The sequence below is a fragment of the Xylocopa sonorina genome, chromosome 5 (assembly GCF_050948175.1).
Source record: "Xylocopa sonorina isolate GNS202 chromosome 5, iyXylSono1_principal, whole genome shotgun sequence".
Taxonomy (NCBI): Eukaryota; Metazoa; Arthropoda; class Insecta; order Hymenoptera; family Apidae; genus Xylocopa; species Xylocopa sonorina.
Window position 1 is genome coordinate 8,377,283 of NC_135197.1, and position 16,337 is coordinate 8,393,619.

Consider the following 16,337-nt stretch of genomic DNA (forward strand, 5'->3'; position numbering starts at 1 on the left):
CGCGTTGCATTTGTCCCTTACCCTCTTTGCTCAATCGTCCCGATGCGCGATGCGGTGCCAATTTTCCCAGGACTGCCATTTGCAGTCATTAAATTGTTCTCGACCCCCATCTCGCTCCGCGTCTTGACTTTTGACCCACGATCAGACGTATCGGCGTGTAACCTGTGTTCCTGCTGTCTTTCAAGCGAATATGGGTCGTTCCATCGTTCTCGTCCGACGAATCTGAAAAAAGGAAACAATCGATCAGATCAGAGAGTACAATTCAATTACACTCATATAAATTATTCTGCATTTTTAAACAGATTTTATACTCGACACGTTCTCCACTGAACCGATTTTTGTATTCACTTCCTATTCAGACCACGTGAGGCGAATAGATTCGCTTCTGACGTATACTTAACAATTTTTACAATAGCGTAAAGAGCATAGTTACGAAGAGAAGGGTGTAGAGTTTAAGATACGCGATATAATAAAAGGAAAGACAAGAAGGAGACCTTATATAACTTCCTCGCCTTCTCTTTGAACAAGGTACTACAAGTCTCGCGAAAATTCCTCGAGCAACACCGTGGCTTCAGACAGAAATTTCCATGCCACGATGGAGAAACGGTCGATATCTGTCGGTGTTCAATTAAAATTTCCGATGAACATTCCTCGCCGCTCGAGCCCTTCCGTAAACCGCCTGGCGATACCGATTCATGCATAAAAAACGGATCTGATTAATGCCGGTGCCCGGCGTGCGGAACCGGCGATTATTAAAACGCACCGGCCGCCAGCTTCGTACGGGCCCGCGCGAAGGAAACGGAGTTCCATGGGCCTTTTCTCGGAACCTTAAATTAAAACCGCTCTCTCGTTGTTTTGCGATCGGAAAAGGATCCCGATCGGCGGTGCCCGCGGAGTTGAGAGCGTTCCGGTGTCGTTCGCAATCGGGGGCATAAAGTGTCCGCATAAAGCAAACCCCGGCGTAGACGCCGTGCGACCAGGTAAGGACACGCTCGAAACGGTGCCCTGCGTACTCCTCCCGTCCTGGGAAATTCTGCGCTCGATTCGAAATCGAATCTCACAGTCAGAACCGCGTACTGCTGTGTCTGGAATAGAATTGAGAAAACTGAGGATTGATGAAGAGCTTGCATAGATAAAGGAGGTGTTCGCGAAGAGTACGATGGCTGACGATCGTTTTGGTCTTTTGTTTATTGCTGTGTAATTGGTAGTTTAGTGATAAATGAGTGGTCGAGTGATTTATAGCGATACTAACCGATGGTTGTTAATATTGCACTGAATTATTTAGAAATGGATCGTCAGTCGAAGTTGGTACGGGTTTGCTCGACTTTGAATGGCTGTTCGAGCTTCTATAATGCAATTCCAGTGTTGGTAGTCGAGTACAGGTCACTATAGACGCGTATCTCGAAAGGCTCAGTAACCGATAATGCATCTAACGTTCAGCAATCGCAACGGTTCAGATATTTTTCATGGATATCGATGAAAACGCGGGGCTGCCTGCCCTGATCGGTCTTATCCGGAAGCTGAGGCGAAAGCTACCTTTGGGAAGAGAAATTTGAAAGTATAGTAAATGTTTTGTTGGAAAATAAAATGTGATATATTTTTAATTTAAGATTAGCGTGCAGGATAATTGAAAGTAATTAAAGAAAGATGGTATTGTTGGTCTCCAAGCATTTTTTAGATTTGGTTCAAAGGCAGTTACGGCAGTTACTTTTTTCTTGCGCAGGTAAACGACATGCGGCCCTGCAGGGTTTTAATTCGAATAAATCCAAGTTGACGAGGAGGCGGCCTTTTAAAATTCCGATGATAACAGACCGGATCTACGGGCCTCGTCAACGACGTAACGTCTACCGTGCTTTCTTTTTTTATACTCTATTTTATAACTTGCCTTTCCACCCAGAACGTTGATCTCGTGTGCTTGAAATTTACGAAACGATCTAAAAAGTAAATTCTATACTTTAAATCGCTCAGTTTAATATATTTTTATCGATCGCAATTAATTGTCTTTGAATAGAACAAAGATAACTGTATATTACCTGCAGGCGTTATGTGTAAATAGTTTCGGAAATATTAAAATATTTAAAGAATAAAAAATGTTCGCTAGAATGTCCTAAGTTTAAATTTCGAATTAGCGTTCTAATTATGACATTCTTAATAAAGTGATTCCAGCTCGTGGCGCCATCTCTGTGAAAAGTGCTCAAACTGGTCGCACATCGTTATCGACAGCGAAGTGAACTACCGACCGACTGGTGGCGCCATCTCTCGGAGAAAGGCGGAACTAGTCAAGCCATTTAGTTCCGCCCTTCTGCGAGAGATGGCGCCACCAGTCGGTCGGTAGTTCACTTCGCTGTCGATAACGATGTGCGACCAGTTTGAGCACTTTTCACAGAGATGGCGCCAGCAGTCGATCAGAGGCTTACTTTACTGTCGGTAATGTGGGACTAGTTTCAGCACTTTTCACAGAGATGGCGCCACATAATATAAAAAATATTTGTTTATTTTCGGAATATATATGTATATATATATATATTATTTATTATTTGACACGTAAACAAACATGGAAATACTTTTGTATCGAGTTCAAACGCTATCTAATGGACGTCTTTGTCCGATATACTTTTAATAATACTTCTGTATGAAGTAACAGACGAACGCGGCCTCGAACATACGGAATATCTGAAATGGTGCGAATTCTAGGTTGCCTGCCATCGCCCTCTATAAAGCATAACCGAATTTACTCGAAGGTCATCGGCAAACGTGTTGTTTTGTTCGCATTTGAAAGCTCGACGAAATCTTTCAGATGTGAATTCGTGACGTTAATGTGCATTACGTACATACTACTGAAAATGACATTGTGATATAGCTGCAGTCTGGTATTGGTTGTGCGTAAGGATTCGCTGAAGAAGGCGATAAATGTAACGACGTATCAGATTTCTCTGGCGCCTATGTAATAATGTGTAAAGTACTTTAATCCGTGGTGAACGCTCCGATTCGCGTTCGCTATTTATTCAAGGGGTAGAATCTTCGTGACGTATCGGTCAAATTTTTATACAGAACTGAGAAAGGTACAACAATTTCTTTTGTTTTTTATTTCTACGCTAATTTCCCCATACTGTTAATCAATCGTTTTACACTGGTATTTCACGTTTCCGTGAAACGATGTGACATCGATTGCGATTATTAATATCTTCTAATAGATTTGAACTTCGTGCGATGGCATAGATAAGACTCTTGAAAAATAATACACGTTACACGCCCACTTGTCGTATCGTTTGAACTCTAATCTTTTTGTCAATAAATCAGTTTCGCACGTACAGTAGTTTTCGTATCATTCAAAGTGTATAATTACAGTTACACATTGTTTTATCGGTGCATATAAATTGTATTACGTTACATTAATTACCGCACAATAGTTTTTTTACTGCCGATCGTAGCTATATTTAATTAATTTGTTTAATAATGCTGTGATGATCCATATTACGTAAGTTTACTAATTTTTTTTAATGCATCCATAAACGTTTAATGATCGTAGATTAGCTTAAAAGTATAGAGAACAAATTGTAATTAATAATGCAATTATATGATCAGAATTTTGTTTGTAAGACATATGTTTATACACTTATCATATTAAGATAGATTCCTGAAACAGTAAAGATAGCATAGCTGTCCTTGTTACTTATTAATTTATTATCTTTGTTAATTACTATGCAAACAAAAAAAAAAATGGCATTATTTACTTAAGTGAGAAGGATGTACTTTACCAATTAACTTCATTGAAACCTATATCTAGCATGTTCTATTTCATATCTATGTATAAATGTATTTGCAATCTATACTGCATTAAGGAAAGAGAAAAGTATAAAACTTTTTCAGTTATAAATATTTATGCATTCAATACATACATCTATTCTTTTTTTTATTTGATTGTACTAGGATCCCGGATCATTAATGAAAATGGATATTAATGTTCGCACAAAATGTGCTTAAAAATTCAATGGTTAAAATGCAAATATTATTTTCCTTGTTATAATTATTTCAAAATTAATTCACAGTCAACAATTACCTACGTGTAATGCAAATGCTAGTTATGTAAGATACATACACAAGACTTCAACCCAAGGTTTTTTACTATTAGAACACTTAAAAGAGATCAAAATATTAGCATATTTATAGAGCGTATAATTCATTGATAATGTATTCAATTAAGTTTTGAATTGTAAATATTAAATATGTATAAATTATACGTTCCGTTGTTTATATTTAGAATATTAAATAAAACTATGTAATATATTCATATTTTCCTAGTTTGTAATAAACAAAATATTTTATTATTGCAAATACCATATTAAATTTGAATAATTGTCAATGATTGAACTATCAAAACGAATGATTAGTATGTTTCTCTTAATATCGATAGTGATAAATAGAACTATATTCTTGCAAACGTTAAAACTTTTCAATTTTTAGTACTGATATGTAATTATATAATTTTGTTCAAGTATTTTGTTCTTTTGTAGAAAATTCTGCAAAAACCCTATATAAGTAAAACAATCTAAGTTGAATTATTTAAACTATAAAGGAATGTGTTAAAGCAATTTGTCTTCTTAACAATAACTGAATGGTTATTGCAAGAATACAAATGTCTGTATTGATGAGCTCCACAAAGCAAGCTTCAATGTTACAAAGTTCATCACCTCTTTCGATGGAAGTTCAAGATGTAGATAGTACAGTAAGTAATAGAGCACTCTGTTATATATTTACGACTAAATATATTCTTATTAAATTAATATATTCTCTAAATATATTCATATTCATTGTATGTATGTAGATTATATTGTTTCTTTCCTTTTTATAATGCGTTAACTCCTTACGTATCCAATTCAAATTTAAAACATTGTATGAAAAAACCTGTTCCATTTTTTAAGACATTAATAAAAATTAAAATAATATTCTTCTGTGAGAAGTGTATGATTCGAGTCTGTAACGATGACAGATTAATCATGTAAGGGGTTAAAAGTTTCAAACAAAATAAAATCAATCCATTAAAGTACAATTTGTTTTACAAATTTGAATTTCATTGCATATCTGATTTCAGTCAGTGGAAAATCTGATATTCAGCTATATCATACACAACATTAAATTGTGTATTTCAGAAGAAACAAGAAAAAAGTGTTGGAAGTGATGGTATATCAAATACACAAAGGGTATGGACCAGTTTGGTGTCTGGTGCTATTGCGGGAGCGTTGGCGAAAACGACGATAGCACCATTAGATCGCACAAAGATAAACTTCCAAATATCGCAACAGCCATACTCAGCGAAAGCGGCTCTTAATTTTATAATAAATACGCTTAAAACGGAAGGTCTGCTAAGCTTATGGCGTGGAAATAGTGCAACCATGGTTAGAATTGTTCCATATTCTGCCGTGCAATTTACAGCTCATGAGCAGTGGAAGAGAATCCTAGGGGTAAATGGAACAGAAAGGTGAAACTAAAACTATTATGAAATAGAGTAACAAATAGAGTAGTTATGAGTAATATGAGCCAGTGTAATGTAGAAAATATTTAGAGTATGATAATGACTAAAAACGATGTGTTTTTGCACAGAGAAAAGCCTGGACTGAATTTTCTTGCTGGTGCATTGGCAGGCATAACATCTCAAGGTGCGACCTATCCCCTGGACTTAATGAGGGCGAGAATGGCTGTAACGCAAAAGACTGAATACAAAACATTGCGACAGATATTTGTACGCATTTACATGCAAGAAGGAGTACTGGCGTATTATCGTGGGTTCACTGCTACATTACTCGGTGTCATTCCCTACGCTGGTTGCAGTTTCTTCACCTACGACCTACTCAGGAACTTATTAGCTGGTGAGTCGGTAATTTCACAAACTTGTTCTACGCCGTGACGGTGCTTTACACGCAAAGAGATTAAAAAATCGTGATTTATACAAACGAGAGTGGCTCGTGTATGATCGTAAAGCAGGGTACCCGTGGGGAACATCGGGGCTGTTTCCCGATATTGGGACAGTACTTACTTTAATAGTGACGCTTGTCGAGACAAGTCCGATGGCGGCGTTTTTCAAGTACGTGCTTCATGTTCGATGATGGCTACGTGTCGGTGAACAGTGAACACGGTGAGCTTCCCTATTCCTGGATTCTCAACATCACTGATCTGCGGCGCCATTGCCGGCATGGTAGCTCAGACTAGCAGCTACCCTCTGGACATCATTCGGAGAAGAATGCAGACCTCGGCAATCAAAGGCCAGCACTATCACACAATTAGTTCGACTGTCACGAAAATTTACAGGTAAAATTGTGGAAGCAACATTTTTTGCAAATAATTTCTTGTCGTCCCTAAAAACAATTAATATCATGTACATTTAATACTGTTTGATATAACAAGTTAAATGTAATTTTGTGGATAAATTGTATGCTCTGCCATGATACTCTGATTACATCTGATATCTGTTATCATCTTATCTAATAATTGTGCCTTTTAAAAACATGACTTTTTCTTTAAGTAAAAAAATTTTCTATATAATTTTTTGCTGCTTTCAGAGAAGAGGGTTTAATGGCATTCTACAAAGGTTTAAGTATGAACTGGGTGAAGGGTCCAATTGCTGTAGGAATTAGTTTTGCGACACATGATACGATTCGCGACACGTTAAGAAAAATTATCTCTCAAAATACCTCGCCAAAAATGTAAAGAAGAAATAGAACACCGTATATGCAGTTGTAAAAATTATAACTAAAAATTACTAATTATCCATTAATATAAGATCATTTGGTTAGAAAAATAATATTTTTATCTGCTGGATCTTTGAAGTACAGGATATGTGACAGAGTCGTGCACAAATCTTGTTTGTGTCTTCTATGACTAATAGTAATTTTATGTCAATAAAAGTTCTATACAAAAGTCTATTAAATATTTCACGAGGACGTGTAAAATTTACAATATAAAAAAATTGTTATTAATAAACTCGTACCGTTATGATTTAATGAAATTATATAGATTTTCAAAGGACACTTTAAAAGACAGGGAGATACTAGTACAAATTGTTAATGTACATATTGTTAATTAAAATGTTATAAAAATTGTTAAATTGCTAAAAGGTGCATGTCACATAAGCTTATGTAAATCAGTAAAACGTAAAAACGTTCGTGAATTGCGCAAATAATGTTTGTAATGTGGATATTAAGCATGACAAAAATTGTATCGATGCAACTGCCCCAGATAAATTTGTATTTTTTAATTAATGATACAAGATAAATATCAATAGAAATAATGTTAAGAAAATGTAAAATAATTTTCTTTTAATGAACTAAGGAATTATTTTGTATCATTAATTAAATTACTTAGATTAAACTCTATTAACATAGCAGCGTTCTTTTAACAACAAATAAGTTTTGACAATAATTTCATAACTATAATGTGCAATATTAATAAACAATAGCACAATCATTTATAAAAGAGCAAATTATTACATATATTATTCATAATTAATTTCTTTTGCATGATCTATATTGATTTTACAATTTTATCATTGTTCTAGATTATTTTAACAATGCACATACGTGAAGTTTATTATACACGGTAAAAAATATTATTTCAATTTACTAATCACTTAATAAAGACAACAGTTTGAACATACTACGTTTTTCTTTAAGTAGATTTTTCATGAAACTTTTAATGCTCGTTACTTTTAGATAAATGTACTTAATATTTTTGTAACGGATATTTCCGCCCGCCAAGTGCTGCATGTTTATATTACGTTTAATTTTTATTCGAATGTATTGTAATTTGAATAAAATAATGTTTACTTAAATAGTGTTAATAAATGTATTAAATTTATAATTTATATTTTAAGCATTAAATATGAAATTATTTAAAAATAAACAGATAAAATACAATGAAAATGAACTACTTATTCCCTTAATATTATCATCAGCAATACTTGCAAGGAAAGTAATAAAAGCATTTACTACAGTTTTGCAACTACCGAAAAAGTCCATTATGTTAAATAAAAAAGATATTTTATTATAATTTGACTAGCCTATTAATTCTAAATAGGTGGTATTTCACTTGTAAAGTCTGAGTGGTCATCAGTCAATTATTCAAGATATAAAAATGTAAAATAGAACACCGTCACATTATATATACATCACAAACGATTATTAATTTTTTTGAGAAGGCTTTAGTATTTAGCTTTTACTGCTTTAGTAAAACAATGTACAATTAAAAAGTTTTTTTATCTATTTTCTTCGTAAAAAAACTTTGTGTGTGTGTGTGTGTAGCTATATTTACTAATGTATTATTTTGGTTTAGTTTCTTGGTCATTTACGTATCTTATATAAATTTCCCTCTCATCATTTCCACCTGGTGGAATTTCAACTTCGTTCAAATATGATACTCCTATAGCAAGTACAGAACCATCATGACTAAAACTAAGAGCAACAACACCAGCATTATATCTATGAAATTGGCATAAACGTTTCTTGTTAAAACCGTCCCAAATATTCACGAAACCATCCGAACCACCAGTTGCAAACGTGTTATAAGTTGAATGAAAACTAATAGCATTCACTGGATATATGTGTTCTACATTATTCTCCTTTATCCTATGACATTTAAATGCATATTTCTTTTTCTGTGCTTCTGGTGTTGTATCAAGATATTCAACGGCGACACGACCTTCTATACTACTAAGAACATACCCCTGAAAGTTATTAAAAATTAATAGTAAATAAAACCGAATCTACCTTATTTTCTTAATATTCAGACTTACTTGTTCATTAGGAAAACCTTTAATGCAACGGGTTTGATACTTCAAACTACTTTCGCGTCTTTGAAACATACCAGCCATATTTCTCAGATCCCAAATACAAACTTTTCGTTTAGCTGTACCTACGACGAATTTATCTCCACACACAGACAAAGCAAGAACAACATCAGGTTGTAAATAACTACCTACACAAGTAGGTGTTCTGGGATCCCAAAGTTTTACCGCCGCGTCCCACCCACCAGTTAATATTGCATTTACTGCAGCGCAATATTCAATTTTTCTAATTGGTTTGTCGTGTGTTCCCATAACTGATTCTGGAAACGCAATTTCTTTGTTATTTTCTTTTTTTTATAACAAATCTAAATAACAAGAAAAGTATCAAAGTATTCATACCAGTATTACTATTAATGTCGTACATTTTCAATGTATTTCCTAAACCACCACTATAAGCATGAACAGCATCCTTTAAAGAGAAAAATTCCTTATTATACAGATACTAAAAATTATATAAAATCCGTTTATATAATTATTTCGGAAAGATATATCAATATCGAACATTCAAATATAAGTATCTACTTCATTATTTTCTTTCATTAATTTTAGCTTAAAATTAAGAATAAGAAAAGATATTCAGTCAATTCTTTTGCTCTCTCTCTTTCCCTCCCTTGTTCCTCAAGAAGTAGATTTGTACGATTGTAACGTAAGCAAGACATATGCGTGTTAAGATATGTAATAAATAACAAAATTTGATAAATCATAATTACCTGAAACGCAACATCTAGCACAGGCAAGTCGTGATTATATTTTAATCGCATAGTATTCGCGTGAATGTCATATAATCGCACTGTACTGTCCCATGAAGAAACGAGGAGAAACTGTGTTGAATTCGGCCCAAACTCGACTGCCGAAATTGCGTCCGATGGAGGAGATTTTATTTTGAATTCTGTCCGAGACTCCATTCTTAGAAAGGGAAACAAAAAAACAGAACAATTAATCGACACGAATCATATACTAAACAGATTACAATTAAACATAAACAAACATAACCTGCAAACAGTATAGCATTTACATACATTTTAAGAAACTATTATTGCCTTTAACGATAAATCTATACTATATTTATTCACAATAACGGTACAGGTAGTTTATATCGTTTGACTACTAATACCTTAGGTGAAAATTGATTTATGAATAAGTAAAACTTAAATGTCGAAAAAGAACGGCTTTCACTCGCGGACATAGCGCAAACGAGAACGTATACAGTAAATATACTGACCTTGATCACGTACGTGAATACCTTCTAGATAAATTGTGAAATATTTTGTTAAATTTGTAAAGTATTAAATAATTACTTCAAATCGATCGCACGAACTAGTCTCAATTAAAGAATTTTTATAATATATACATTTTATATGAAACGTTGGTAAAGGGTTTGAATTCCAGGAAACATTAAGTACTCCATACTTCTGTTTGTGCTACATCCGGAACACATGGTTGTTTTCTAACCCCAGTAATGCGTTTTGGGTTTCTGTATAGTAGTTATTTAGAAATATTGAATGGAATATAAAATAAGGAAATCATGGTGAGTCGATGCATTAATTGCACTATTATATTCATTTTCAGTGTGGCTCAGTAAATTGTTTGTATAAACGCTTTTCACAGAACGATATTTTAATTTTGATATAACGGCATCGATTGTAACGATGTATCACACATATTTAAATCTTTTGTCAACGAAATTAAAATAAAAATTTATATATTAATAATATAAATTATAGATTGCTGAAAAATATAATAAATATCTATGGACACTGGGTGCAAATATTATTATGTTAAATAATTTTCTTTAAGCTACCTTACGGACACGTGTAAAAAATACTTATAATCATACTTATAATATATACTTATAATCATTATTATATTCATATACTTATATATACTATATATACTTATAATCATTATTATATTCATATGTAATGGATGTATATACTTACAACAGTTTTTGTAATACCTTCGTTAAACGTTTTTGTTCCAGTCAAAGTTATATATATTGTTTGAACATGCTGCTGGTTATGCCGTCTTCACAGTCAGAGAATTTGAAGAGGTTGGAATGTTACTACCTCAAGTCGAAGCATCTGTCACAGATCTGTCCCGCTTTAATTCAGTCGTGAAGCTAGTTGGATTTTCTCCTTTTAAAACTGCACTAGCCGCTCTGGAAAACATAAATAATATTTCTGAAGGCATCGTTCCAGAGGATTTACAGTTGTTCTTAGACTCATGTATACCAAAGTCAGGAAAGAAAGATAAAATTGTGCTCGGAGTCACAGATCCAAAACTTGGAGCCAGTATTACCGAAGTTTTAGATATAAAATGTGATCACACCGGTGCCATTCCAGAAATTATCAGAGGAATAAGATTTCACTTCCATAATCTGGTGAAAGGTTTCACGTCCAAAAGTTCTGGAGTCGCACAACTTGGACTTGGTCATAGTTATTCCAGAGCTAAAGTTAAATTTAATGTCAATCGAGTGGATAACATGATCATACAAAGTATAGCTCTATTAGATCAATTAGATAAAGATATTAATACATTCAGTATGCGCATAAGGTAATTGCATAAAGATTCATTGCTCAAATTTATGAAGTATTTAGTTACATTTTTAAAGTTAACTTTACATTAATTATACCCCTATTTATTAATTACAGAGAATGGTACAGTTATCATTTTCCAGAACTCGTAAAAATAGTTCCAGAGAATTATATGTATGCCAAAGTGGCACAATTAATAAAAAACAGAAAAGAACTTACAGATGAAAAATTGGAAGCTTTGGAAGGAGTTGTTATGGACAGTGCTAAGGCTCAAGCAATCATCGATGCATCCAAATCTTCTATGGGAATGGATATCAGTCCTGTTGACCTTCTGAATATTGAAATGTTTGCAGCACGTGTTATTGCTCTGGCTGATTACAGAAAACAACTAGCAGAGTATCTGAGATCTAAAATGGCAGGAGTAGCGCCGAATTTAGCTACACTGATTGGTGACCAAGTAGGAGCCAGATTAATAGCACATGCTGGATCTCTCACAAATTTAGCTAAATATCCTGCTTCTACAGTACAAATATTAGGAGCAGAAAAGGCTTTATTCAGGGCCTTAAAAACAAGAGGCAACACTCCAAAATATGGACTGCTGTTCCATTCAACTTTTATCGGCCGTGCAGGTACAAAAAATAAAGGTAGAATTTCAAGATATCTCGCAAACAAATGTTCCATAGCATCAAGAATTGATTGTTTTGCTGAAACACCAACTAATGTCTTTGGTGAAAAATTGCGGCAGCAAGTAGAAGATAGATTGAAATTCTATGAAACCGGTGAAATACCTAAGAAAAATATAGACGTGATGAAAGAAGCGTTAGAAGAAGCTGCACAAGTAGTAGCAAATATGGTGCAAGATTTACCTAAAAAGAAAAAGAAAAAAGATAAAAAGAGAAAAAGCGAAGTATTAGAAAATGGAAAAGAAAATGGACTTACTGAAAATGGAATGCCGGAACAAACAGAAGAGCCGGTAAAGAAAAAGAAGAAAAAGAAGAAATCGAAAAATTTTGGTGAAAATGAATGAAAATTGATATATTATCTTTGTATTATTGTAATGATATATAATTATGATATATAACTTTTCTAATTCACAACAGTGAAGAATATATGTTAAGTTAAAATTTTAGATACCTTGTATTTTCATAAAATAGCATCAATAATAGTGACAAATTCTAAAATTCATTGTTCACCCTTAGTTACAAAGTCCTGTTGTAACATTATGGTGAAACAGAATTGACAATTAAATTTATAATTTAAACACATACTTTCCTACATATTGCGTGTATTGACTCTTAAATTTTCTTTAAATGGTAAATATTATTTTACGAAAAAACAACTGTAAAATATAATATTTTGTAACTTAAATAATTACGTATGTATAGATTATTTTCCATTATTTTTTAATTTCCCATCCCTGTTTATTTCGATATATATTATGCATATATATTTATATTTCGATTTGTAATATATAACTTAAACTTTTATCATGTTACAATGAATCAAGTAAACCATAACATTGAATTTGTATAACTAATACATTTTTTAATACAGTATTACAACATTTGGAAAGTAATATATATTTGTATAATTAAGAATTTGACTTGAAATTAAAATTGTTTTTCTTATTAGAAATGATGCATATACTAAATAAATGTTTTATGTTTAATTTTTGATTATTTACTTCTTTCAACTTCTATTATACTACCACATGAATAGCTTTTCATAAAGCACAGATCTGTTAATTAATCTGATCTTTATCTCTCAATGCATATTAAAAGCTACACAACTAAATAAAGTACATACGAATCAATCAAAATTAAACATCCTTGCAATTTGACATATGTTTAATTAACTTATATGTATAGATTCATTTTCATTCTTTCCTGGTATTGCATCATATTGTAAATAAAATTACAAAGGAATTTTCTGAACAAGATAGGATAACTAATTGGACACATTACAAACATAAGGAAAAAAGGTACTATATGTTAAAGTGAAAGTAAACTATTTAACAATTCGTATTTTAACACCAGCACCAATGAGCATTTAATAACGATAAAACTGTGATGTAAGTATAAATATCTAAATTAATAATTACAATTACCGCAACTACTGTAAACAATTATCAGTCAGAATTCGACAAGTGAGCTATTGGTTTATCATTCGCACGTATATATACCATATAAGCGACATAATAAGTGTCCTGAATTTCACCAGAGGAACAGTCATTTTCAAGTCTGTAATATCTTCACATAAAATTTTAAGGCATACAGTATGTTTTAGCCATATATATTTTAAACGCGCGATTAATATTGATATGTACCAGTACATATAGGTATTGCTTAATGGTTTCAATTTAATACTTTTTACTTTAAAAGTACTTTACGATAATAAATACAAATTTATGTACATGTAGATACGTGTGAATGCAATAATAAAAATTTTCTTTTTAATTTGTTTAAACTAGCAGGTAATTGTAATTTATCTTTTCTTTAGTACATGTACAATAAAATATTACAAATTTTATACGATTTTACTTGTAACAATTAAACACCTGATATAAATCATTAATGAGTTGTGAATAAAATTAAATTATCAAATTATATTTATAAGGTGTACAATGAACAATATCAACGCGCGCAAATAGCTTAAAAATACAGTATACTTATAACATATACTTAAATAGGAATTAGCAACATGTACTTCAATATAAATTGATATTATTTTTACTTTCTATTTCTCAAATTTAAAATTAATACAACGTTTCCTAAGTATATAACTATTCACCAATATATCCTGTTGTAAAAATTTATAAAACTTATTTGCTAACGAAAAAAAGATTCATTTTGACTTGCATGACTACAATTTTCATTCATTTTGACTCTACAAAGGCCTCTCTGTAATTCTAGACTGTAATCGTGCCTCTCTATATTAATATTAACGCGGCTCAATTGATGGTAGTACCGCACTTATTTATATTGACTATACTCGTTTACGTTTGTACAGTAATACATACAAATATATGTATATATTAATACATACATACATACGTGTGTATGTATATTTTAATACTTTAAAAATATATTCCCATCTATATACGTCGAATAATACGCTTTATATAAAATACTCAAATAATGGAAAGTGTAAAGGATTATTTTTTCCCTTACAAGATTCAGTCTCTGATGCTCGCATAGAAGCCTGTAAGTATAATTCCACGTCAACTTTATGAGATAATTTAAACAAAATCTGATAACAACGAAACGATAAAGTTGTAATAAAGATAAAATATTTTTAACTATATAGAATAAGAGTTTTTTAGGGCACCTGTTCTATAGATACTAATACATAGAGTACTATATATTCTATGAAAGCAATAGATTATCTAAATCATTCATTCAAGGATATCTTTGCTGCAAATTCTGAAATACCTTAAAAATTTAACTTCTATTAGTTGATAAATAACAGACAAGTATAATATCGAGTATATCAAAAATCAACTTTGAAATAAAAATTTTGCTACATCAAATATATCCGTATGTATGTAATATACGTTATATATATGTTTAGCAAACAAAAACAACAAATGCAGCATGCAAACATTTCTTTATCATTCTCTCGCGAATAAATACATATCAATATCTATATGTAAGTATTCTATAACAAATTATTATAAAATATATTTCAGTATCATGCAGCAAAGTTATATTAAAATCACGGCTAATAAACAGCACACAAAATTAAACATGACTTAATAATATGTATATTCATTAATACCTAATTATTAATAATTATCCTTTTCTTCCTCTTAATAATCGCATAAACAATTATCTCGAAAGATATGCATTTCTTCATTATTAATAACAAAAAACTAAGGAAATGCTGTTTAACTTTTACTTTTTTCGCCTACATTACAAAAATCCTAGAATATCATTATTCAATCACAAAGATGATTAAACTTTTTATAACTATATAATCATACAACTACAGAGTCCTTAAATAATTTACAATGGACCATAAACATATACTATTATTAAATCACTATGTTGAGTGAAACGCTTTTGAAGCGCGAAAAATGTCCCGTTGCGCTGATTTTGTGCCTCTGTGCTTCTTTTTAAGACAATACGATCTCGTATCCTGCATTGTTTTTCATATACATATATACTTTTTACCCCGATAATACTAATTTTATATCATCTTCTTTCGTGCAAAACTAACTGTAATAAGGAAGCACGTATTATTAGTGATGTTATTGCGTCTGCTTTTGCGATAGACAAATATCTTCAGTTGCCGAGTAGTTATGATAAAAAGTGAAATCGTTCTTACATTTTATATCATCGATGTAAATGCAGCTTTCCGAGGACTGCGATAACTCTAGTTTCTACACTCAACCCCTTGTAATAGCATTTTTCATTTTTTGTTTTTCTGAGACTTTAAATAACATTTTAACAGAATGCCTTATACCCAATAGTAAATAAGTTTTATACTACATTTTCTTGGGTATATATAATAACTCACTTCCATGCATACATCCTTATGATACATTATACGTGTAAGGCATAATCTTGATTCATTCAATTTACATTATGTATAAAAAATTTGAGACAAGTCTGCCTGATTTGTTCCCGCGTTATTTGCAAATAACAAATACTCATTAAAAAAGTACAACATTCATATTGCGGAATGTTACAGGGAACTTATATTATCTAAAATTGTAACTTTAACAAATATATGCTCACGGATGTAAATAAAACATAATCTATATAGCTGTCCTAGACATTAAATTAAACATATATTTTTTAGTAGCACTCAATATGCATTACATTCCTCAACAAACTGTCATTTCTTTCCAAATTTTATATAAAACAATTGCAATTCACATATGTATAGCAAAATATTAGAAAATTGTGTAACATAGAGATATATAAAATTTCGGAATTGAGAATACTTTTCTTTCAGCTGTCTGT

General features: G+C 31.7%; 3 protein-coding genes across 6 annotated transcripts; 2 read left to right on the forward strand and 1 right to left on the reverse strand.

The window, feature by feature from the left end:
* The first annotated feature begins 4,482 nt into the window (after positions 1-4,482).
* Positions 4,483-7,589, forward strand: Dpcoac (dephosphocoenzyme A carrier). Of its 3 annotated transcripts, none has more exons than XR_013101847.1 (5): positions 4,483-4,726; positions 5,151-5,479; positions 5,602-5,867; positions 6,062-6,306; positions 6,558-6,670. XR_013101847.1 is itself a non-coding variant. In XM_076895170.1 (5 exons), exons 1-5 carry the CDS (start codon positions 4,616-4,618, stop codon positions 6,703-6,705), a joined length of 1,035 nt encoding a protein of 344 aa, XP_076751285.1. In that variant the 5' UTR covers positions 4,485-4,615; the 3' UTR covers positions 6,706-7,589. The 3 variants fall into 3 exon arrangements, 2 of the variants coding, with proteins under 2 accessions (XP_076751286.1, XP_076751285.1); XM_076895170.1 differs by having other exon boundaries at positions 4,485-4,726; positions 6,126-6,306; positions 6,558-7,589; XM_076895171.1 differs by lacking the exon at positions 6,558-6,670 and having other exon boundaries at positions 5,980-6,246.
* Positions 7,590-8,171: 582 nt separating this feature from the next.
* Positions 8,172-10,021, reverse strand: Bub3 (mitotic checkpoint protein Bub3). 2 transcript variants are annotated; one of them, XM_076895339.1, is made up of 5 exons: positions 9,856-10,021; positions 9,547-9,742; positions 9,176-9,245; positions 8,786-9,096; positions 8,172-8,716 (listed from the first exon to the last, which is right to left on the reverse strand). In XM_076895339.1, the coding sequence occupies exons 2-5, from the start codon at positions 9,739-9,741 to the stop codon at positions 8,312-8,314; spliced, it is 981 nt and encodes a 326-aa protein (XP_076751454.1). In that variant the 5' UTR covers position 9,742; positions 9,856-10,021; the 3' UTR covers positions 8,172-8,311. The 2 variants fall into 2 exon arrangements, with proteins under 2 accessions (XP_076751454.1, XP_076751455.1); XM_076895340.1 differs by having other exon boundaries at positions 9,951-10,016.
* Positions 10,022-10,218: 197 nt separating this feature from the next.
* Nop56 (Nop56 ribonucleoprotein) lies at positions 10,219-12,662 on the forward strand. The gene is made up of 3 exons (XM_076895187.1): positions 10,219-10,364; positions 10,818-11,389; positions 11,488-12,662. The coding sequence occupies exons 1-3, from the start codon at positions 10,362-10,364 to the stop codon at positions 12,395-12,397; spliced, it is 1,485 nt and encodes a 494-aa protein (XP_076751302.1). The 5' UTR covers positions 10,219-10,361; the 3' UTR covers positions 12,398-12,662.
* The last annotated feature ends 3,675 nt before the right edge of the window (positions 12,663-16,337 follow it).

Excerpts from the sequence above, each read along its gene's own strand:
- Dpcoac (XM_076895170.1), top strand. The coding sequence starts at position 4,616 with ATGGTTATTGCAAGAATACAAATGTCTGTATTGATGAGCTCCACAAAG. Across the intron at positions 5,480-5,601 it reads GGGGTAAATGGAACAGAAAG|AGAAAAGCCTGGACTGAATT; the intron begins GTGAAACTAAAA and ends GTTTTTGCACAG. Across the intron at positions 5,868-6,125 it reads ACTCAGGAACTTATTAGCTG|TGAACACGGTGAGCTTCCCT; the intron begins GTGAGTCGGTAA and ends GTCGGTGAACAG.
- Bub3 (XM_076895339.1), bottom strand. The coding sequence starts at position 9,741 with ATGGAGTCTCGGACAGAATTCAAAATAAAATCTCCTCCATCGGACGCA. Across the intron at positions 9,246-9,546 it reads TGCTAGATGTTGCGTTTCAG|GATGCTGTTCATGCTTATAG; the intron begins GTAATTATGATT and ends TTCTCTTTAAAG. Across the intron at positions 9,097-9,175 it reads CGACATTAATAGTAATACTG|AATCAGTTATGGGAACACAC; the intron begins GTATGAATACTT and ends TTGCGTTTCCAG.
- Nop56 (XM_076895187.1), top strand. Across the intron at positions 11,390-11,487 it reads ACATTCAGTATGCGCATAAG|AGAATGGTACAGTTATCATT; the intron begins GTAATTGCATAA and ends TATTAATTACAG.